This window comes from Eschrichtius robustus, chromosome 4 (genome assembly GCF_028021215.1).
Source record: "Eschrichtius robustus isolate mEscRob2 chromosome 4, mEscRob2.pri, whole genome shotgun sequence".
NCBI lineage: Eukaryota > Metazoa > Chordata > Mammalia > Artiodactyla > Eschrichtiidae > Eschrichtius > Eschrichtius robustus.
The window spans coordinates 108,851,295-108,876,218 of NC_090827.1; the positions used below are offsets into that span (position 1 = coordinate 108,851,295).

The 24,924-nt window shown below is 39.0% G+C and overlaps 1 protein-coding gene across 1 annotated transcript in view; it reads left to right on the forward strand.

Moving 5' to 3' along the window:
- TAPT1 (transmembrane anterior posterior transformation 1) overlaps positions 1–24,618 on the forward strand; it is a 61,028-nt gene extending 36,410 nt beyond the window's left edge. Inside the window, exons 5-14 of the mRNA XM_068543195.1 lie at positions 790–925; positions 2,481–2,578; positions 2,755–2,824; positions 8,294–8,374; positions 10,684–10,793; positions 12,218–12,277; positions 12,664–12,732; positions 16,080–16,156; positions 19,311–19,471; positions 22,314–24,618. Coding sequence (XP_068399296.1) covers positions 790–925; positions 2,481–2,578; positions 2,755–2,824; positions 8,294–8,374; positions 10,684–10,793; positions 12,218–12,277; positions 12,664–12,732; positions 16,080–16,156; positions 19,311–19,471; positions 22,314–22,531 — 1,080 coding nt within the window. The 3' untranslated portion in view covers positions 22,532–24,618. The remainder of the gene's footprint in view (positions 1–789; positions 926–2,480; positions 2,579–2,754; positions 2,825–8,293; positions 8,375–10,683; positions 10,794–12,217; positions 12,278–12,663; positions 12,733–16,079; positions 16,157–19,310; positions 19,472–22,313) is intronic.
- Positions 24,619–24,924: the final 306 nt, after the last annotated feature.

Below are 24,924 nucleotides of genomic sequence, written 5' to 3' on the forward strand. Positions count from 1 at the left end.
TATTCAGCCAACACTCCCTACATGCCAAGATCCCGAAGATCCAGAGATGAGCAAAGCCTAATCCCCTGGAGCTTATATTCTACAGGTGGGAGAGAGGCAGTAAACAAGGAGGTATTTGGAAATAATAAATAACCGTGATGAAGAAGAACACGGTAATACGTTAGAGACCACGGGAGCCACAAAAGACTGGATGGTCTGGGAAGGTCCTCTCTTAGAATGTGACTGAATCCTGAATGATAAGCCCTCCTTTTTTCTTTTTTTATGTGCTTCTCTTTATTTATCATACTGTATTCATAGAGATCAGAACTTGAAAATGTCTTTAGGAAGCAAATCTGCTTATTATATTCTTATATGATAAACCTCAAACAAATTACAGCTATTGTTATTTACCGATATTAGGTGTGAGTAGAGTGGGTCAAATGATATATTTGTCCTAAAGGATTTAAGTTTGAATCCTGAATTTGAATTCAAAGAGTTTTAAAACCAGAGGAACTGTGATTTTGACGTATCCTCTCCCTTTTATTTTTGCTACTAAAACTTTCCTTGTCACAAACAAGAGTTTACTAGACAAAGTCTAATTCAGATAATACAGAACTTGAGCACTCATTGTGTGTCAGAGAATAAGGAAATGTAAGTGAAGAAGTAAATAAAGATCCTGCTCTCTTCTGGAGCCTACCTTCTAGTAGGATTTAAAAAGTGAGATTTCCAGTATTTGAGTTCACCTCTGAATTTTAGTAACATATTCAAATGGAATATTGAGAAACACCTTAACAAAATTGTTCTCTTTAGGTAGCAGATCGTCTGTTTTCATCATTTGGACAAGATATATTAGATGCTCTCTATTGGACAGCAACAGAGCCCAAAGAAAGAAAAACAGCACACATCGGGGTGATTCCTCACTTTTTCATGGCCGTTCTCTATGTCTGTATCCTTTTAGACTTCTCGGAAATTCCAACCATCAATGCATATTTTACATTATTCTATTTGGTTAGCTGTTTCTCAGATTTAAAGATGTGTGTGTGTGTGTGTGTGTCCGTATCCTGAAGACTAATGTGAACCCTCTGCTATCTTTTGAGAAATTGCTTATAATAGTACAGTTGACCCTTGAACAACACAGGGGCTAATTCAAGTATAACTTATAATTAGCCCTGTGTATCCAAGGATTCAAGCAACCACGGACCATTTAATACTGTAGTATTTACTATTGAAAAATATATGCATATAAGTGGACTCATGCGGTTCAAACCCATGTTGTTCAAGGGTCAGCTGTAATTGTAAATTAATTTAAAGAGTCTCATGTGTACATGACCCTTTGAACTGCTAGAAAATAGTTCTGTTCTCAGTGTAACTGATTATAAGGAAGGATTTTAGAATAAAGGGATAGTATGTTTATACATATTTTAGATTTATATAGATCTATATAACTTTCATACATATACTAGAATTCTTTTGAAGTTATCTTTAAACCTATGAATTCTTTGTTTTAACCTTCAGCTTAAAATATATACAATTCATCTAGAAATAAAATTTGAAATTGGTTAGGGAGGAATTTTTGAGCTTTTATTTCTCCCTCCTTCCTCTCCTGAAAGCTTTTCTTTTGGAGAGTAAATGCTTTACTATATAGCACGGTATGCACGTGTGTGTATGTATATTTACACACACATGCATACCTACACTTAAGGTCCATATGGGATCAGGACTCGTTCAGAGGAATGTGTCGTGTGATTTTTTTTTTTCTGTACTGTCTCTGAAAGAGCAATGCTTGAAAGAATTGGATTAATATTTGGGAAGTTAAAGGACTATGTGGGAAAAATTTCTGTGGAGAGTAAAAGCTTGTTCCAAGTATAATGAAGTAAAAAGTTACTGTTCTAATTTAAACAAACTATTCCATATGTAATATGAGTATAATTCTGCAGCTTGTGGATGTCTTCAAAAATGACATCTGAAGAAGAATCTTAATTAATTATCAGACATTTCTTATTATATTCCCCGCCCCCTGCAGAACCAGAGAGGAAAATCAGTTCCAGACTAACTTTTACTTTGTGTTCTCTTCTATTTTAGAATGCAAATTATCTTAATTCACAATGTATATATCTAGGTTTCTTCTTTCAGTATTTACCATAATTTTTTCCATTTATTTAATAAACTTCTCTGAGATCCTATTTCCTAAGCATTGTACCAAATGCCAAAGATCCAGAAAGAACAAGACGACTGTTTTCCAGGACTCACAGTCTTAATGACTGGATTCATTTCTGCTTTTGTTTTGTTTCATATGAGTTGCATACATCTTATCCCATCAAATTTATATCAACTATAGCTAATAGGGAAATTACAGAGATAATAAAATACTTACGTAAGACTTGATTTAGAAAGCATAGTCATCTTTTTTCCCCATTATAAACTTGCAAGATTTTATAGCATTATCTGTTAATACAAACTGAAAACAGACAAGTTTTTTCCTTGACATCACTTACTGCTAGTTTTGCATGCAATCCTTATAATGGTTCAGGCAACAACTCTCAACGTGGCTTTTAACTCACACAACAAGTCCCTGCTTACTATTATGATGTCTAATAATGTAAGTATGAGATTTTATTTTACATTTTTGAGGTTATATGGTACTTTAACAGCAGTATTCTGAATGGGAAAAAGTTATTTTTTCTAAATGTTATTCTCTAAGAAGTTTTATATGTAGCATGTCCATTTTTAAAACTGCGTTAATGATGAAGATGATATTTGTGTTTACTATTTCAGTTTGTTGAAATTAAAGGAAGTGTTTTCAAGAAGTTTGAAAAGAACAATCTTTTTCAAATGTCAAATAGCGGTATGTACAATCAGATTCTACTTGCAGCTTTATGCAGTATTATTTTGTAACTCATTCTGAAACTCTAATGTCACGTTTCCTACGGGCCACTGTTTTCTCTCACTTAAGCAGTGCTTTCTTTTATTCTCTCAACATCTTTACTAAGTTTTTTTATTATTATTATTTTGGTTATTGTAATCTCAGGATGTTTAAGATAGTAAAAAATTACAGGTATATGCATCGCACCTTACCATACTTTCAGAAGCTTCTCACTGATCCAGAAATTTCTTAGGAGCAGCTGATATTATTCCATTTTACAGATGTGAAAGTTGAAACAGAGAGTAATTTGACTTCCCTAAGGTCACTCACTTAGCTACTGAGAGAAATCTGATGATAAGCCTCAGATTGGCTCTTCATTCTCGGCTTTTTCAGTTGTGCCTTACTGCCTCCTTTCTAATTCTAAGATGTGTGAGGGCACAGAATTTATCCCCAGAAACCTTATCTTACATAGTTAGGATGATCATAGCAGCACAGTGTCTTGGTTCTCAAGGTGTGGCCCATGGAACCCTGGAGGGGAGTCTGCAAAGTCAAAACTGTTTTCGTAAGAATATGAAGACATTACTTATCTCTTTCACCATGTTGCCATTTGCACTGTGGTGGAGAACAGGGGTGAAAAAGCCAGTGAGAGGTCACGCGCCCACTGGCATGGCTGGTCCCGTGGCTGCCAGTGTGTGTCAGTGGCGCTGGGGAGTGCCCCGCACTGATGGTGCATGTGAAATGCTGCAGCTGCTCTGGGAAACCTTTTGGCGGTTTCTTACACAGTTACACATTCACCTACCCTATCACTCACCAGCGGGAACACAGGTTCACAAAAGGACTTGTACTTGTAAAGAATTGTTATGGCAGCTTTATCCATAGCCCAAAACTGGGAACAACCCAAATCCTCCCATTAAGAAGAAAGCAGATAAATAAATTTTGGTATATCTACACTGTGGGACACTATTCAGCAGTTAGAGAGAACTGCGTATATTCAGCTACATGGATGAATCTCAAAAGCCTTATGCTGAGTGAAAAGAGGCCAGACACAAATAAGTGCGTACTGTGTGATTTCATACTTATGAGGTTTATGATCAGATAAGATTAATTTATGATGATAGAAATAAAAGAGTGATTACTTACTGGGGGTGGGGTTGACTGGGAGGGATGCAAGGAAACTTACTGTCGTGATGGAACTGTTCATATTTTAGTTATGGGAATGGTGGCATAGCTTATGCATTCATCAAAACTCAATCAAATTGTACACTTAAAAGTAAAATTTCACGGTACGTAAATTTTGCTGTACATATATTAGACAAGGAAAATAATGGCATATGAATATATTAAAGCAAAGGAGTGTTTAGAATTATAGGAGATTTGATAACCAGGCAAGGAACAGAAAGAACTAATGAAAAACTTTAGACAATTCTGTGGAGCAGTGATAGACCTTAGATCTCAGAGCTCTGAAGGGCACTTGGCACAGTGTCGTTCTGTGCAGTAATATTCTCTCAAACGTGTGCTGCCAAGCTCTTTACATTTGAAATGAAAGAGGAGGGGAGGGGTAGGAGGGAAGGGGCATGCTCTTCTCAGCTTCAGGAGTTAACTCTAGAATATATTGCTTCAACTACAAGAATTTCACTTGTAGCAGAAATCATATTATTTCTATTTAAATTAATAACCTGGTTTGAGTAGGCACTCTTTGTAGAGCTTTAAACTAGACATGCAGATCTTTAAGTTGTAAGGGTTTTCAGTCTTTATGTATCGTGAGGAGGAGATTGTGAACGATTTTCAACCTTATCGCCAGTATGTTGATATAATTAATATCCCTTTTTCCTTTCTTTTATAAACAAGTCCCCCAAATTTTAATCTCTTAGCTTAGAAAGATAAGGAATTCAATATTTCAGTTCTAAGAAAACTCTGAAAACAGTAGCATATTAATCAAGCAATGCATGTGAGTCTATAAGAAATTCAGAAGTATATTTTGGCTTAAAATGGTGAGTAATCAGCATGAAAAATTTTGCTTTTTGTTAGAGGTAAAATAATTCACGTTACAATGCAGGGTGATCTGCATTGTACCCCCTTCTGTCTCCCTTCAAGTTTTATAAGAAACTAATTTTACCTAAGGTAGCTTTTAAAACCTGTTCCCAAGTAAGAAAAAGAAAAATCTGTCGTAGACAGTCTCGCTGATGTTGCAGGTGGTGCTCAGATATTAAAGGGATAGGAAAGGAGTCACTACCGCCTGCCTTTCACGTGGTGACTGAGTTTATTGCCTCCTCCACGTGCATTAGCAGCTGTGAAATGAGAGCCAGGCCACAGGATGCTGCCGGTCACACACCAGCTATTTCTTTCCCTGTGAATTTCCCTGGAAAACTGAGCTGCCGTGTACATGGGATCAAATTTAGTACCTCATGCTAGTTTAATGTTGAAAACTTGGTTTGGAAATTCTAGAGTGACTTTATTATCCCTTTCAGTTTCTTGCCTGACTGTACATTGTCTTTAGGGGAGTTACCTGAGGACACACGAAATAGAGTTTAGTTAATAAAACCCAACTTTTAACATGATGTCCTTTCTTCCACATCATGTCATTGTAAGCCCCAGCTGAGTATGGAACCTAGACCTTTCTGACCTGGGTTCTTAAAATGAAATTTTTTACATAGCTGTTAACCCACTGACAATGTGAACTGTACCTTCAGAAAGATCCTGCAGGAGTTACATTGGTCTGAAGTAAGGTTCCAGCTCAGGGTGATTCTGTTTAACTCTCTTAACATAAGCCTGTGTACCTGCATTAATTTGAATGACTGTTGGAAATAAAAGAGTCACTCATTGCACATTTAAATTGTGACTGTAAATATGTTAAAATATATCCCTGTTAGTGGTGACTTAGAAGAGGAAAAAGGAGCTTAATCATTTGATTATCAGAAATATTTTTAAAAAATTAATCACCAGTGTTTTTAAGCTCATTAATAAAGATTAAGAGAAGACATTCCCATTTTGGTAGGAGTTTCACTTTTTAATTAATGCGAGTTCAATCCAAGTCAAAACTGTTCTGAAGATGAGATATGATGTAAATACGTTGTGGATTGCATTATTAATATTGTAAAATAGATAACTCATTCAATCAACAACATATTTACATTTTATCATTATTAGAATCTATTATTCTAAAAAATCTTACTTCTTTATGTAAGATTTTATTTTATTGCGGAGGAACTGTGTCAGAATTTCGGTATACTTTAGTGATGCTCAAATTTTAAAAGTCAAATCTCTATAAATTATTTAAATGTATGTACAAAAAATAAAATTGTGAAAGTACAAGAATGAAACATAGTGGGATTTTTTAATAGCCACATAGCAGCCTCATTTTCATAGTTAGATTGATAAATGAGTGCTTTTTTTATTGTGTTTTTAATCTTCACACTTACCACCTTTCACGTCCCTCATAGTGTAAAATTGCATTTATCTACCAGAATTTATCAATTTTTATTAATCTCTACAGTATTTTGAAATAGTCTGCTTTTCTAAAATCTATTTGACCTTAAATATCCCCCTAATAAAATGGAGTTTTTCCCCTTTTATCAGTATTCTTAGAATTGAAATGATTATAGGTTTCCTCTATGCCGGCAGCTACCATGTGTCCAAGAATCAGATATGATTAATTTAAACACTGCTCTTGTTTTTGTTTTATTATATAAGACTTCATAAAAATTATGTTGGCTTATCTCAAATACTATTTGAAATTTCACAAGGCAGTTTCTTTCCAGATAATTCTGCAGTGAACCAAGTCAGTATCATGGAAAGTGGAAAGGTCAGAAATAAGTACATTTCTTCGCTAAATTTGTTGATGGACATTAGAAATCCAAAGGGCTTAGCACACATATAGATGCAGCTCTGTGAATAACTGTACAGAATTCCAACTGAAAGTACATGGACAAATTTAATTAGTCCCATGAATTAAGTCCCACAGTTAACTATACATAAGTAGCAGGGAATACATTTTATTTAGATTATGATGGAAATTATTCTAGGACAGGCTTTTTTCAGCTTCTTTTAACCTATACTCCCATTTGAAATCACAGAATAAGTTGAAAATGTGATCTAGAACTAGTCACAACGTGTGCTTTACACTCCACAGTGTGCTTCCTTGCAAGTCTGCAGTGCCCTTCGAGGGGGCACGCCTGTGCTCTTCCCCTGGAGACTCACGTGCTGTGAGCTTATACCCCAGAACGTGGCATTTCGTAAGAAATAATGCTATGGATTCATAATAGAACAGCAAATTGTGCCCCCTGGCCTGTGAAGAAGTAAAGGTACAGCTCAGACTCCTCACAAATAGGGGCTAGGAGCCGAGCTACCCTAGAAAAGAGGTACTGCTACTAACTAGAGAGAGTTCAGGAATTTAGGGAAGAAGACACATGGAAAACGCCAGCTCACTTACAGAGGCCGAGGTTTAGCTGTAGAATAAAAGTCCAAATCATTTGCTCTAGAGTGACAGGGAAAGGTGGAAATCAGAAAGGAAGAACAAAGCAGTCCCAGGAAGGACTTCAGAGTGAAACTGAAATGCAGAGGGCTACAGGGGGTCCCACAGTTGAATTCCTGAGATATTAGATTATTAGGGAAATGACAGATGTATACAGACTTTCGAGATGGGCACTATATGCGTGATGGCTTCTAGCCACAGCCCTACCATTGCATAGACCCAACACATGGATGTACCAGACTTACCACAGACATAGATTTATTTCATTCCATTTTTTGGTTACATAGTATCTTAGGCTCTGATGAAGATAACAGCTTCAAAAGTGAAATGTGTAAACTAGCCTTTAGCAGGAATTTACTTATTTGCTTTTATTAAATTCATTCAGACTAAGCCCAGAATACTTAGTAACTTACGGTAAATATCATGAAACCTAATTTTTTGCTTGTTTTATTCCCCTAAGTTCCACATATATTCTTAGTAATGCTATTGTAGTACTAGCACTTTCTTAGCTGAAGGATTCCTCAGGTCGGTACTTGTATACTTACTATTTACCAGATCGGAAATAGTCTGGGAAGCAGGGGTTTTATGTTACCCAAAGTCTTATATTTTACACTCTTCTATTATTTCTTCTTCTGTAAAATGAAAACAGTTTTCTTACATTCCCGAAGACCACAGGAGCAGTCTGACTCAATATGAGCAGATTGATGGCTTGAATATTTTTTGAAGTCTGTAGAAAACTGGAATTTCCATACTAGAATTATGTTGGTGAAAGAAGTAGATGGCTTACCAACGTAGCACCACCCTATATATAATTTTACAGACATTTTATATATATTTTATAATATATTAATTTTACACACATTTACATATATAATTTCATCATGCTCTGACTAAAAGTTATTTTAGATACATACTCTGTAATTGTTATTTATATACAATTTGTTATATATCTACTATTTGTATGTTAAATTCTTTTTCAGATATTAAAGAACGATTCACAAATTATGTGCTTTTGCTAATAGTGTGTCTAAGAAACATGGAACAGTTTTCTTGGAATCCAGGTAAGTAACTCTTAACAAATACGGTGCCTTCCAATTTTACTCTTGAACCAAAAATCATTCTCTTCCATGGAATAAAATGAATATTGCCGAAAACTTCAAAATTTTTAGCTGTTCAACTCTTTGGATGTTGGAAATAACCGTTCCAGTAGGACAGATTGAGTGTGCTCTCTGTGGTCTGGTGGGAGCCAGACCACGGGCCGTAGTGTTTGGCCCGTCATTTCCCGTGAGCCACACAGCATCTCTAGAGCTGTGTACCCAGTGGGTGAGTGGACCCTGTCGAGCACTGCAGCTTCCAAGCCTCTTTGCTGATTTTTCTAACTGTAGTGTGCTGTGGTTATCTAAATACAGTCAGATCTTTTTCATTTTACGGGTTCACCAGAAGAACTTTTACTCTTTCCTAAAATTTATCTTTTACTCATTCACTGCCTATGAATTAGCATTTTGAATAAAGATAAATTAAAGAAATATAATGTAAAACAGTAAACTTTGTTACTTACACTCTCTGAATCAAGGCTGGCAAGGAAGTTGTTGAGATTCCATGAATTTTCATCAGTCATTCAGCTAGCAGACATTCACTGAGTATATGTTATGTGCTGGGCACTGGCACAGGTAAGAAGGACTAAGATGTGCGTAGGAATCACAAGCTAATAGAGGAAATAGATAGGTAATTAGAACGCAGTCTGGTGGTGCTGAAGTCAGCTTGGTGGGAAATGATCAGATATCTCAAGTAATTTAGAATTTTTTACGTCTGACATTTCTGTATAACCTTGTTCTTAAGCATCGAGGTCATGTTTTGCAGTTTAATACCCCCAATGCCGTGCATGTTATAGGTATTTAATAACTTGTTAGTTTTCAGGTGTGTGTGAAACATCAGAAACAGATGTAGAATGAGATACATGATCTTGGAAATATATTTCCAGGAGTTATTTTCTTGTAGAAAGCATAAAATCAAATGGTATATCTTAACAGTGGCTTGACGTCTCATCTGAATAGATCCAAAGGCTACTTGACCTGTGGTAGCAAAGCCCCTCCTACACACACACACACACACACACCCTCCTAGATTCTCTGCATAGCTGGATTCAGCAGTCCCGAAACAGCGGTATTGTTGCACCCCAGGACAGTAATCCCTAAACCTGCTGACAACTGGATGTTTAAAGTCGTGTTCTCATTTGTACTTGACTTTCAACAAGTTATCTTAGTTTTCTTTGCGAGTATGATAAGAGGAACACTTCTTTGTTGGTAAATTCATCATTCTTTCACTCTTTGTTTTTGTCTTTTTTAGGTTTTTTAAAAAATTTTTTTAAACCAAATACCACTTACAGAAGCTTACCCTAAATTCCCAAGATGCTGAACAACATAAAAATAGTACAAGCTTTTCTGTATGCTGGGCCCATTGCTATGCACTTTACATCATTGTCTCATTTAATTCTCATAATGGTGAAGTGTAGATACTTTTATCTTGTAGATGAGGAAGCTAGAACTTAGGTAATTGCCAGCATCATCTAGCCAGTCAGTGGCAGAGTTTACTGTTGAAAGAGGTTCCCTGATTCCCCAAACCTCAACAGGATGTGAAACTCCCTAAGACTGCCTTGTCTTGTCAGCAGGCAGAGCCCCAGCTGTGCTCTCTCCACCCCACCTTCCAGCTTCCCAGGTGCTGGATTGCTACAGGTCCCTGCCAACAATTCTGATCCTTTTCTTGCTCTGTCCCACTCTTATATCCTTCTTCAAGGTCTAAGGAGGTTATCTGTTGGCATTTTTCGGTCAGGTACTTGGTACTGAATTGACATTTTAATAAATACGGTAAAGGTGAGCAAATCTGACAAATTACATCTGTATGACAGTGAAATAAATGATTGATCAGTATCTTTTAAGTCTTAGTGATCAAGGAGGGAAAAGAATTTGTTCAGTTGACTTCAGCACATGTTCCTAGTAGTTATTTACCATCACATTAAGGCAGCCAGAGAGTTTTCCAAGGAGCCTGCTTAGTTAGCCATCCCACCAGTCCTCCCGTGCTGGTCCGGGAAGGGAGCCAGGGGCTCTGCTCGCCACTGTGCCCGCTTCAATAGGGGTTGGCACAGAGGAAGCACAGAATAAATACTTGTTGAATGACTTATCCTTTATCTGGATAAAATATGGCTCTTCTGATAATTAATTGAATGCTGGTTCTCTCTCTATTATCACTTATTGAAAACATTATAGTTTTGCCCTGTGGAGATTGCAGGTTTCTGTGGTAGCCTGTGATAGGATATTATGGATTTTGTTCATATTAAGAGATTTAATTGTCTCTCTTCTCCCCTACTTTATAGATCATCTCTGGGTGTTGTTTCCAGATGTCTGTATGGTGGTTACATCAGAAATTGCTGTGGATATTGTAAAACATGCCTTTATCACAAAGTTCAATGACATTACTGCAGATGTATGTATTTTAATAAGCAGTTCAGTGTTTGGTGTTGACTTCTGGTTAATATTATAAAGTTGTAGAAGAGCAAGTTTAAGTTTACTGCATTTATGAAGAAAATAGAAAAGTACTACTACTTTAAAGTTAGAATTATAATTTTAAATTTCTAAAAATAATTGTACTACTGAAAGTACATTATTTCAATATTAAACAGTTCTGGTTCCATACATTTGGGTAGAGGTATAGATTGACCAGTAGTTGAGATCAGGGTGTCACTAACTCAAAACCATTATAAACGGTTAATAGCCATCATAATCTGTCTACTTAAACTGTTTAAAAATCACATTGTTTCTATTTAAAACATTAGATATCAAAACTTCTCTCTCTGCCTAGATTGTTTAATATTTTATATTTAAAAATTGATTCTTTTTCTGTGATTATGAATAGGTTTCTGAGAAGTCCTAGAAGACAAGAGCCTTATATTTTTCTAGTGAAAGCATTTGCTGGAACTTTGAGAGATTTGTTTTATATTATAACCAGGTATTCTATAGAATTTCCAGAAATAGAAATGGGGCTGTAGGCTTGTAAACAAAACGTAGGCAAGTTTTCTAGTGCGGTCCTCATTCCTACCTCAGGACCAAAATGAATAGTAATTTCACCAGTTATCTAGGTTTGGTTTGGTTGTGCTTTGTCTTACTCTGATGCTTATTGTTTTATTTCAAAAGGCAAAGACTTAAAATGTAATGCAGTTGCAGCCGCTATAATGTGATGATTGGATTATTGGGTTTCTGAATGTTTTAATATACTTGAATAAAATATAATTTTGCACTTTTTTGCAAAACGCTGATAAAGTAATTTTACCCTTTACTCTCTTGGCTTCCTCAAAACAAGAATTCCTTTTCATGGGATCATTTTCTCAGCAACATAAGTCAAAACTAATAGGATTGATTCGAATACTTAGTGCAGTTTTTAGTGGAAATGACAATTTACAAGTGCCTTCATAACTGTGTTCTCGAATTCAGCTTTATATCATGTTTACCATTCATTTTTCTAAGAAGGCATCATTATCATTAGATATACAGTAATAGTATTTTTTAAAGTGTTCATTTAATTTAAATTTTCAGAATTATTTTCTGTGCCTTACACTACTTAAAATAGCCACTCCTCCCCAAATTCTAAACTCTCAGGATCATAATCGTTGAATATTTATCCCTCTTTAAGAGAAACCTTTACAAAGCCTGTGAACTTACCAGTTGGGGGAATTGAGGCTATGTTTTACCCATATTGTAGGAAAACGAATAAGAGGAAAACTACCCAGATGTCACTTAGTTATTAGCATCTTCTTCCTGGCTAGTTATTGAACATCTTATCTACAAGGTAAATCTTTCCACGTTGTATGTTTGCACTATATTACTTAATATTTCATTCTTACTTGTCTTTAGGTCTACAGTGAATATAGAGCCAGCCTTGCTTTTGACCTTGTTAGCAGTCGACAGAAAAATGTGAGTATTATATTAAAGACATAGTCTGAAGTTAACTGAACAGTGGTTTAATTTAGCATGGGATATTAATTAAGGGAAAGCTAGGTAAACTTCCTACTTATCTCTGTTCTCGACACTAAATGTTTACAAAATAATAAAAATAATACTAATATGTAACATTACATAGGGTATGATTTCTGCAGTGTTGTAACAGTTGTGCAGCTTTGTATTTTAAACTTCTTATGAACATTTAGATTGCCACATCATTTTACTAAATTACGTTATAGGTGCTAGGTTCTCTTCTTGCTCACAGCCTCACCTGTTTATAACATTTGCTGGTGATGAGTGAATTGTACTTTTTAAATGCTGTTTAATCCCGTAAATCCTTTTCTCCTTTCTCTGTCTAGGCATATACTGATTACAGTGATTCCGTGGCACGGAGGATGGGGTTTATTCCTCTCCCACTAGCTGTTTTAGTAAGTCCATACTTTTCCCTTTTTTATGACGAGATGACTGTCATTACAGAATATTAATAAATGAATTATCAATAAGTTTGTTTTAAAAGGACTTGATATGAAAATTAAAGGTACATGACTTAGAAGGAAATTTTGTTTTATAGTATTTTCCTTTTGGATTTTGAGCCATCCAATAGGTAAATGATATTAAGGCTCTATTTTATGTAATGGCTTTCCTGACAAGGAGAATATTCATTTTTGCTTATTCATTTGGCAACGATTTTTCTTTTAGAGTGGAAATACCTAGTGGTAGGCATTGATGTGGCCACTGTAACACATATTGGTGGAAGTAGAAGTTGGTCCAACATTTCTAAAGGGCACTGTGACAGTATTATGCTTTGATGAAGTAATTCCAGTTCTAGGAATTTATCCTAAGAAAATAGTTATAAAAGGCACATGATGATTTATAGGCAAGGTTATGCGTTGCAGTGGCATTTATAGTAGTAAAGATTTGGCAACAGATGAAATAGATTAAATAAATATGGTATGCACAAATGAAGAAATATTCTGTGTTCATTATAAGCACTACTTCTTAAAATTTTTCCGAAGTTTTTACAAGGAGATTTTCTACTGTTATACACAGGAAATATCATATATATTTTTAAATAATAGCACTGAAATTTACTAGATCAACCAAAAAAATTAGTCATCAACTTCTGATATTTTAATGAATTGCTCAGAACAGCCTTGCATATAGTTACTATAATATTTAATTAAGGCTGTAATAATGTTAATTAAGAAGATTTGCTGGCTGCACTTATATATATTCTCTATATTATATTCTTTTTTGGGTTTTTTTTTTTTTTTTGGCTGTGTTGGGTCTTTGTTGCTGCACGTGGGCTTTCTCTAGTTGCGGCAAGCGGGGGCTCTACTCTTAGTTGGAGTGCATGGGCTTCTCACTGTGGTGGCTTCACTTGTTGCAGAGCATGGGCTCTAGGTGCGTGGGCTTCGGTAGTTGTGGCACGCAGGTTCAGTAGTTGTGGCTCGTGGGCTGTAGAGCGCAGGCTCAGTAGTTGTGGCGCACAGGCTTAGATGCTCTGCGGCATGTGGGATCCTCCCGGACCAGGGCTCGAACCCGTGTCCCCTGCACTGGCAGGCGGATTCTTAACCACTGCGCCACCAGGGAAGTCCCTATATTCCTTTTTGGCTGCCTATTCTCATATCAAAACAAATGCAACCATCTTTTTGTCAAAGGACATCTGAAGTTCTCTTATAATGCAGAGTCCCATAGAAATTAACTAAGAGATGTATAAAGAAGTTGTAGATTATACTAACTGTAGTTTTGACCAGCTTGCCTAACTTTTTTTTAGAGGATGGATGATGAATAGATTTAATGTTATTTAAACTTCAGCAGGACTCTTCTAATAACCACATCCTAAATGTTTTCAGTTGTATCAGGAGCTTGTTTTTATTATATACTAACTAATTTGGCTTTCTTTTGCTTGGGAATAGGAGCTCCTAGAATTTTGGAAAAACAGAAAAGTTTTCAAGAGTAAAATTATTTGTTAAAGTTTTAAGAGATTGATGAAATAGAATTTAAAATTTTTCTACACTTGTTTTCTACAACTGGAAAAAGTATACAACAGTGTGAGAATAAACCTAGTTTGCCTGACTTTATTTTTTTTTAAAGGATTGGTTAAGTGGTTGGATTTAAGTGTGTCCCTGCTTTGCCAAATAATAATTATTTATCTAGTAACTTATTTGCCAGAAAACTCGATTCATAATTAGTATGAATTTTTTAAACTAGTAGATTTTTTAGATTTTTCTTCAGTCTTTGTTTTACTCTTTAAATAAGTTTTTATGGTTGTTATACAAAAAGATTTAAATTTAATTAATAATTGATTAGCAGAACACTTCTGGGAAACCTCCTGTAGTTTCAAAGGGGATTATGTAGTTATGCGAGGATCCAGCAGGTTTTCTTTTGCAGCGCTTTTCTCACAGAGTGCCAGAGCGACACCCTAGCTTTGGTAGAAATCTAGGGGCCCTGAAGAATAAGCTGAGGCCTCAGTAACTAAGATAATTCTTTAATTAAGGCCAAGAGTGGCAGTGTTTCCTTGTAAATGTTACTTTTGGTCCTAGAATGAATTCATATCCAAGAAAAGTAAAATAAATCATGTTAAGGTCTCAAGGAAATTGGACTTGGGACACATGTATCTTAAAGTTACCTAATAACGTACTGGGTAAAAATGAAGTCATTTAAGCCTTGAATGTGATCATTGGTTTGCCTTTCATATTAATGAATAAAATTCTAGAACCATGTTACTTTCCGTCACAAATGTTTGTACAACGGGTCATTTCCCCATTAGAGACTGTGACAGAGATGAGGACTTCCATATCTTTCCTCATCGTGAAATTTTATTGAATATATGGCAGTCCATTCTGTCTGTCTTCTCCCAATTGCTCTTTTATTAAAAGCATTTTTAAAATGTCATTTAAAATGTATCTTATGATATTTATTTAGAGACCCTTCCATTTGATGATAACATTACTAGATAAGGTCAGTTATTTTCCCTGATTTTCTATTTTCACATAGCAGTCCCCCTATACCCTAATATGTGGGCTCATTATCAAGCTGAACCTATAATGTGTAAACGTTTTCCAGCGACAGATCCCACCAGATTTATTCAGCAAACTTCCAAGGATAGTGCTGTTACTCCTATGTTTCTGTGAGATAAGTAAGAAAATAGGTGTTTAATCATAACTATCCAAAAGAGGCAGAACGTTTCTGGCTTTTAAGTAATTAATTTTGTAATAGTATTTCGTTTTTTTAAACAGTGCAAACCCCCTAAGTTTCCCTTTTCTCTCTCCCCCTGCAAGTCATTGGGGGTTCTTAGAGAGTCAAAGAAAAAAGGACAGAAAAAGCAGGAGCGAGGGAAACGCCCACTAAATGCTTCTAGCTCTGGTAGGGACACATGCAGCAAGATGAATTCGTTTGTATCTTCCAGAATAATTTTTATTTTAAAAGTCAGCTGATTTGCATCTCTGTTAATAAGTACAGGTAAACATGTCATTCATGAACTAGGTACAGTGTCTGACTTTAGAGTCAGCAGTTGAACGTGGCATTAGCCACAGACATCCTGGATTTGTCTAAAGAATCCAAATCTACCACAGAAGCTTTCACAAGCAGCCAGATTCTGATATGAATCAACAAAACTAGAACTGCTTTCTTGAGTTTAGACAAAGGCCACTGGTATGTGCCCAAAGTGTTAAAATCTGCATGGAGAAATCTTTATTTAAATATTAACTAATAACTCTGTGTTTGTATGTTTTGTTTATGTGTTTTGTTGTTTTGGTTTGTTTCTGGCTAGCTCATCAGAGTTGTAACAAGCTCAATTAAAGTGCAAGGAATCCTGTCTTATGCCTGTGTCATACTCTTCTATTTCGGGTAAGATTAACCATTCTTGAATATGTTTTTGGTTATACAGTAAAGTATAAATGCAAGATGTGATGGAAGCTAATAGCAGCTAAATCATAACAATATGCCCATCCCAACTGTCTTGGGGGTCTCCCTTGACAGCATGTATCTCCAAATGTATTTGTGACTCAGTTAAATTCTAGTTAAATTAAATATGCTGTTTGGTAGTAGCATTAATAGCACTTTAGATTTAATTTTAATCTTTTAGTGAAATCACTTAAAGCCCTTTCTGCCTAGGACTTAAGTTTCACCCATGTTTTATGATAAAATCTGCCATTGTAATCAGATATTGTTCTATGTTTTAAAAAAATCTTTGTTTCTACTATGTTTATCATACTGATTATTTAGCATGCTCTAGGCCTATGTCATATAAACCCAAAGGAGTTGCAGAAATGTATCATTTCTCTGCCTGTGACTGGTTAAACTTTTATCTGCAGATTTGTTGGTCTCATGCGGCTTATATCTTGTTGGGAATGACAAAGGGTAACAAATAAACAACTAAAATACTTTAAGATAGTAATAAGCGGTATGAAGAAAATAATATAAAAAAGGCATTTTTGCCACAGCTAGTTTTTTCACGACGTGAATTTATGATAAAGTAGCCCCGCCTAGCTTTAGGTTTACTTACTTCGGCGGAAAGGGACCCCATCCCTGGTCCCTGTGCTCACGTGCAGTGGCGCATCGGGTGGCGCATCAGGAGCCGTGCTCTGGGCGGCAGTCAGAACTGAGTATCTCGAGAGGAGAAAGTGAGGAGAGGATAAGCGTAACGGTAGTGACCTCAGCCAGAGAGTCACCCAGAATCTGCCTCTGGGACGAGGTCCGCTTTCTAGAGACGTCTGGGTATTTCCGGTTCCACGTTTTGAGTGTTTTCTACACCGCTGTCTGCCTGCTGACTGACTCGGCAGGTGCTCCAGAGGTGTCTGACGCAGGAGCCCAGGAGCGGTCAGTGTTCACCGTCTCCACCAAGTATGTGAGTCACAAATAAGCTTTCCGCACCCTCAGTGCCGCCTTCAGGCTACACGGCCAATGTCAGTGATGCCCAAAGCAAGATGTGGTTCTGATCAGATTGCATACCATGTACTGTTTGAATGAACATAGAAATGCTTTACTGTATTAAGGTAACTTTCATCAGTTACTGCCATTAAAAAACGTGAGATCCTCCTTCCGTGGCACAAATGCTCACACTGCCCTCCGAAGTTCTTAGTGTCATTCCTTGTTTACCTCCACCCTGCCAGGCAGAGAGCGTGGGCAAGGATGGCCGGCGGTCCAGCAGACCCCAGGAAGGGCCTGGGCTTCAGCTCTGAGGGAGGGGAACCACTGGAGTCTTGTGAGCACAAGAGGGCTAGATCCATCTGGCTTTTTGCAAGGGCCACTCTGGCTGTTATGCAGAGAATGGACTGGAGTGTAGCAAGGAGAGAAGCACAAGTCAGGCCAGGTCAGGAAGCTGTTCCAGTCGTTCCCAGGAAGGGTGACCACAGCTGGAATTGAATGGTGGCAATGAGTGCTAAGAATCTGTCAGCTAGGGATACACTGAAGCTGGAGATGTACAGGACTTGCTGATGCATTGACTGAATGTGTGGCGAGAGGGAACACGAAGCATCAAGTGTGATCACAGAGTGTGGGGCTCAGGCAGTCAGGGTGATGGGCTGGCCGTCCACTGTGATGGGGAAGCCGGTGAAGACAGATACGTGGGGCTGGTTCGCCTTGGATTTTTTGGAGGGTTGGGGCTGGAATCGAGGGTCCTGTTTGGGTTTTGTAAGCTTGAGATCCTACTAGACATGCCCTAGTGGTGTCAAGGAAGCAGTGGAAGGGCTGAGTAAGGAGGGCGGGGGAAATCGGGGCTGGCGGTAAACCTGGAAGAGTGGCGCGCGCACGCGGAAGGTCCTTGCAGCCTTGGGTCCATGTGAGGCCCTCGGTGCTCCGGAGTGGGGAGTGGGGAGGCCGGGGAGAGTGAAGGAAGCCTGTTTGCTTCTTGTTTGACCTCCTTCCACGCCCCTCCTCGGACTTCCCCTCACTGATGGCGTAGTTCCGTGTCACTGCCAGGATTGGATTTCATATCAGGCCTAAGGAATAGCCACCCACGTCTTCACTCACTGTAGAACTGGCCGTGAGGTCCTTGGTGTTGTGCCATTTAAGGGCCCCTATTTGTGTGACGATACCAGTGTGAAGAGTTTTTTTCAGAATTTTTGCCAGATTTGTTTCAGATGCCTAAAAAGGTTATGTACCTTTTGGCCTAGAAATCTCACTTCTGTAATTATGTATTTTGGAATTTATCTTAAGGAAACACGGATTTAACGCAAGTTTTCCTAACCAGAAACTTTTTAATAGAAGCAAAATATTAGAAATAGCCTAAGTAACCAGAAATTAAGGGCTTTGAGGGGCTTTGTTATATGATAACCAATATAGTGCAGCATTGTGAGACCATTAAGATAATGTCGTTGAGGAACACCAGCGGTTCTGGAGAATATTCATGATGTATTGTCATGTCAGCAACAACGATGGTAATAAAATGACAAAAGTTGTTGGCATTTCTATGCGCTCAGCACTGTTCTGAGCACCTTACTGAAATCACCTCCTTTATGGATTAACCTGTTAAGAGATTCACTCAGAGCCACACAGGTCCTGAGCAGTGGAGTCAGGATTCGAACTCAGGCACTTGGCCCCTGGAGTCCCTGCACTCGCTCTGAACTCCAGTCCCCTACTGCCTTCTGAAGAGACCCCATTTCTGGACAGTGAGAAGTATGAATAGACGTACATTCAGAGCAAAAATGACTGAAGGATAATATGCCACATGTCACAGTGATTTGTACTGAAGTGTGGCATTATAAGTTTTTGTTGTTGTTTTTCATCTGCATTTGCTAAATGTATTTGTTTTGTAATAAAAGAATAAATGTCAAACAATTTAGAACCAGGTGAGACTTCTAAGTATAATTTCTTCTTATAATGAGAACTAAGGAGTTTTTCAAAAATGGTCCCCCGTGGTAAAGAAGCCTCCAGAAACTCGGGTTTTGCATAAGGAACTGGGCCCTGCGGCTCCCGGGTGATCCTCTCTCCCCCTCCCCTCTGCCTGCCCAGTGACTGAGAGGGACTCCAGCAGTGGTTGGTTGTTTCTTTCCGGTTTTAGGTTGATATCTCTGAAAGTACTGAACAGCATTGTCCTGTTGGGAAAATCATGCCAGTACGTGAAGGAAGCCAAAATGGAAGAAAAGTTGTTTAACCCTCCCCCAACCAGCGCTCCCAGCAAACCATCCAATAAATCACAAAATAAATGTAAACCCTCTCAAGGTAGGTTTGGTTCTTTTTATCACTTTTATGAATCATTCTATAATGAATTAATTGTCTGAACTCTACTTAATAAAAAGATCACTGTTCAGTCGACGTTTAGCAATGCTTTCAAGATTGGATTTCACTTTGCTTAGCTGTCAATTTTTAATGTTTATGCTGTGGATCTCATCACAGGTGCCCCTAACGCAGTGCTCCGAGCTTTTTCACTCCTTCGTTGGTTGTTCGGTCGATGATTATTGGGCACCTGTTACCTGGCAGGTCCAGGGATGCAGCAGGGGGGCAGGCAGAGCTGGATCATCGGGGAGAGAGAGGGGGTGGGTGTGCACCATGGCAGGTGGCTGTCAGTGCTGTGGAGAAAACTAAAGCAGACTCAGGAGAGGGACCGTGACGGGGGTTGGGGGCACTCCCCAGCCGTGAGCAGCCGGCATCCGGGCAGAGACCGAGCCTTCCAGGGAGGAGCCTCCCAGGCACAGGCCATGCGCCCGGAGGCCCCAGGCAGGAACATGCTTGGCGTGTCAAGGGACAGCCTCTCCCCCGGGATCGGGAGGGACTGGAAGGGGGTCCAAGAGGCTGCCCAGGGCTCCGGGTCACCCAGGGCCCTGTGGGCTCTCGTGAGGATCTCAGCTTTTCCTGTGTGAAGGGGTTGTTGCAGGGCTTGGAGCGGAGGAGTGACACGATCCAGCAGACATTTTAAAAGGACTGTTTTCAGTCTTTGTGGAAATTAACCTCAAGAAGGGTGAGCCCAGAGCTTCCCTGGTGGCCCAGTGGTTAAGAATCTGCCTGCTAATGCAGGGGACACGGGTTCGAGCCCTGGTCTGGGAAGATCCCACGTGCCGCGGAGCAACTGGGCCCGTGTGCCACAACTACTGAGCCTGTGCTCTAGGGCCCGTGCTCCGCAACAAGAGAGGCCACTGCAGTGAGAAGCCCACTCACCGCAAGGAAGAGTAGCCCTCACTCCGCAACTAGAGAAAGCCCCCGCACAGCAACGAAGACCCAGCACAGCCAAAAATAAAATAAATAAAATAAATTTATTAAAAAAACAAAAAAAGAAGGGTGAGCCCAGAGGTGGAGGCCACTGGGGAGCATGCGAGCGGGCAAGCTGACCAGATTCTGGTGGATTAGGAGGAGCCCAGGGCTTGCCAGTGAGGTTGTGCCGTGGGAGAGGAGTTGAGGATGAGTCCAGGGTTTCTGGCCTGGAAGATTTGGAGGAAGAACTGGGGCAATGTGTGTGACAGGTAGTATATGAGATGCTGGAGATACAAAGGTAAATAAATCATGCTTTAGGGCCTCACAGACTGACAGGGGAGACAACAAAAGTGGATAATCCAAATTGGTGAGTGAGGTTATAGACAGGGGCATGGAGGGGACAGGAGAGGGGCCCTTCCTGGAGGTGGTGACGCCTGAACTAAATCCTGAAGGGTGAGAAGAAATAGGCCCAGGTGAAGATCGGGGGGCACGTCAGGAAAGGGACCAGCATGGGCTGAATCGTGGAGGCCTGAAAAAGAAGAGAACTAGTGGGTCAGTATTCCAAGTGTCGAGTTTGTTCTGGAAGGAATAAGAGATGAGACTAGAGCTGGGCCAGAGGCCAGTCTGAAGAGAGAGCCATGCTCGTCGTGTATGCTTTATTTTAAAGTAGAACAGAAACTTGTGATTAACTTGAAAATAATTTTTAATTTTAAAGAACATATAAGTACCATTGGTAATATGGGATTGCATTTGTTTCAGCTACCTGGATAGTTCATAATGGGTCCATGTGTGTTCTGTTAGGCTAGGTTCCTTCAACACAGTAAGAAACTAATAACCATCGGTCTTGCTTTCAAGAAGCCTCCAGTTGAAGAGGGGATAAAACCTGTAGCACTCACTGCAGTTCAAGTTCACTGGATCCAGAGCCCTGTAATAAGAAGTGCATTTTGGGCGAGTGCCTTTGTGTCTGGTTAGGATGTTTTGGAGGTCAGGAGACCACTGGCCAGAGACCATTCAGGAAGATATTGCAAGTCGGGCAGCTCAGGCCCAATTTGCATATGAAAAGAGCGGCTGGCTGTCAAGACACCATGGAGTCCATCATGTTCTAAAAGAAGCAAAGGACAGCAGGAGGGAGGGACGGACGACCAAGAGAGATGAATGTATTCATTGTCTCAACCGTGGCAGTGGTTTCAAACAGGTGTATATATGTGTCAGCACTCATCAGATTATCCATTTTAAATATGTACCATCTGTGGTATGTCATCCTTACCTTGACGAAGCTGCTCTTACAAGGACTGAATGTATGATTCAGAGATTGGTGGGTCCAGGCCCCCAGACCACTGCTCCTCAGGCCAGGCTCAGGATCCCCATGGCCCAAAATAAACATTAGAGGTTTTGTCCATTGATCTGTTTTTATTCCTGACTTGGACTTCCTGGACATGAAATGCTGACTGTGTCTAATGTGACTACACATAAGAGGTGGAATGGATTAGAGTCTACTTAGCCCTGATGTCCTAAGTTTAGGAATCAATGTTAATTTTTCAGCTCCGGCAACAATCTTATTATTGGTTTTATAGGAGGAGGGTTGTTACATAGGAGTTCTGATCTTTCCAAAATCAGGTAACAGTGTTATTTGTGTGACATGATCCACATAATAGCTTTTATAGAAAATTTTGGACGAGGAAACAGAAATAGTGTGGCCTCTAAGTTTCATTATAAACTCTGGGGCTTATACAACTTGCTATTTGGCTGTTATTCGCTTTATCCAAAAGCATGGATAATCAACACTTTTTTTCAGTACCACTATATTGGTAAGCTTGTGGTTATTATAAGCTGGGGGGAAACCCTTTTCTAATTAAATGAATCTGTTTTTCCACAGAAGAAAACCTGTCTGCTTCGGTCACCAGCCAGCCTCTTCATCAAAAGGAAAATGTCATACCACTACTTGTGACAAGCAATTCTGATCAGTTTCTGACAACTCCAGATGGTGACGAGAAGGACATAACGCAAGAAAACTCTGAATTAAAACACAGATCCTCAAAGAAAGATTTGTTAGAGATAGACAGGTTCACAATTTGTGGAAACCGAATTGACTGATTTCTGTAGCTGCGTGTGCCAAAGATGCAGAGTCCCGGGGCGGCAGATGCTGTGCTACCAGGACAGACAGATGCTGAAAATGGCACTTAAATATTTATTTAAGAACTTAAATTATTAATGGAAAGCAAATCTTAGTGTCCTTCTTCCAGTGATGTGCTCTGGCTGAAGGTCAGGTCACGTGAGTCAGCCAACAGTGACCTCCAGCCTTGACTCCTTGGAAAACTTGACGGATTAGGAAAAGTTCCTCCTGCTTGGCAAAGCGGCAGAGTCTCTCTGGGCCCGACAGGAGCAGCACAGACATCACTTTGCTTTGTCAATCTGTGCTTCCAGAAGAGCGGATTTTGACGTGCGTCCTCTTCAGTATAAGGACATACCTGGAAAACTGAGAAGCTCTTAGCACGATGCTCCCTTTCCAGCCTCACTCTGTTTCCACAGTTTTCAAACGTCACTTCATCTGCCAAACCATTACAAATAATAATAGTAATTCAACTTAAGTCAAGATAAGTGTTCTTACCACCAGAATAATCTTTGAAGATGCACCTGAATTAATCAGAATAAAAAGCTACCTTAAATAAGACATGATGAATAGTAGCATTTTCTAGAGGAAAAAAAAGACCCTAAGCCAGTTTATTTAAAAAATATTAATTAATGAAGGTTATGCATCACTGAGAAAATGTTTCATAGTTTTTCAGTTTACTCTACAGCAAAACGTGATGTGAGCTGTGTATTGTCTCACTGCAGTGGATAAACTAGGAATTCCCTTAACAGAAAGGCACTTTTTATACTGAGAAAGCGGAGCAGTGTTAACTTTAACGTTTAGTTAACTGGTTTCACTTGAAAACTCATTAATTGCTTCCTAAACTGTTGCAGTTAAAAAGGATTTGGCGTTGAACAGGCTGAAGAACTGTCAATATACGAAATTCAACGGTGTCGGCTTCAAGTGGGTTTTGCAAGCAACAGTTTTGAAGTCCATCCGCTAGCGGATGGGGGAGCATCTTGCTCCGGCTTCTGGAGTGCGTGGGTGGGTCCGTCTGTGTGCCTGCGCCTGCGCGGGCCTGTGCTGTGCGGGGAGGTGTGGCCGTCACGTGCGCGTGCGCCTGCGCCGGGCTGGGCAGGCTGCGTGGGGGAAGGGAGTGGGGTGTTCGGGGCGTTCAGGTGTCTGCCTGGGTGTGGACAGGTGTTTGTGCGGGAATGTTGGGAGCAGCAGCCAAAAGGTGCTTTTTGGTTTTGTTTGACATCAGTATTCCCTTCCTGCTTAATTACCAGTTTGTGGCCCACGTCCTAGGACAGGTTATTTTCCACCACATTTTACCCTGAGGAACCTTTCTGCACTTTTATAAAAATTTTACAGGGTCTAATTTCAGAATGTCCAGGTGTTAACCGTTAACTGTTAACTGCCTTTGATGTTTTCATTTTAAAGTTCAGCTCTTGTGCTGATCTTTCCTTCCAGCATGTGATGTGTTAACCGTTAACTGTTAACTGCCGTTGATGTTTTCATTTTAAAGTTCAGCTCTTGTGCTGATCTTTCCAGCGTGTGATGTGCAGAAGGTAAATTTTAGCTGTTTTGCCTGTTTCCTGGGTGAAATGTGAAAAAGCAAGCTGTAATGCTATGGCTTGTTCCTCTGAAAGACAAAAGTGGATTTTAATGCTTTGCGTTAAAGCTAAAGAAATCGAAATTGATGTTCACGTGGGGTAAAAAAGAAAATTGTACAGAAACGCTTTTGTGAAACCAGGAATTATTTTAACTTAAAAGTGAAAGACTTTAAATTGTTTTGTGTATGTTTCAATGAAGGCCCGTTTTAGGATTGTTATTCTTTTTTCCATCTTCTCTTCACCAACGTAAGGAACAGTGTCCGCGAGGAATGGGAATAGTTTGGGGATAACTTTGCCAAACATAGCCCTGATCAGAGCAAAAATGTGATTTGGGTATATCTTTCAGTCCAGCTTGAATTACTCTGTTACTGTGCTGTCATTTTTGGAAGATCTTTTTTTGGCAGAATATATTGGGAGTTTGGAATGATGTTCATTTCTTCTGTTAAAATGGCGTTCAGTACTAATTTTATAAGTGCATCTTGTGTGAAACTCAATAAACTCAATTTTATAATCTTTTTTAAAAAGGTCACTGAATTTATTTTAATAATATTTACTACTATACTCAGTGGAGTGAATTTCCCACTCTATAACAAGAATTTCCTTCCAGTTCACAAGTGACAGGACTGTCTAATTTGAATTATTCTTTTGGTTTTAATGGGAGAAAAATGTTTGATTTTTGTCTTCGGAGAAAAAAAATAGGCTGGGTCTTGATCATAGACCATTTAATATCTCTCAGCAAATTAAGGTACTTCATTTTGCAGCTATTTGAATGTCACACCATGTGCTTTTCACATCTGGGA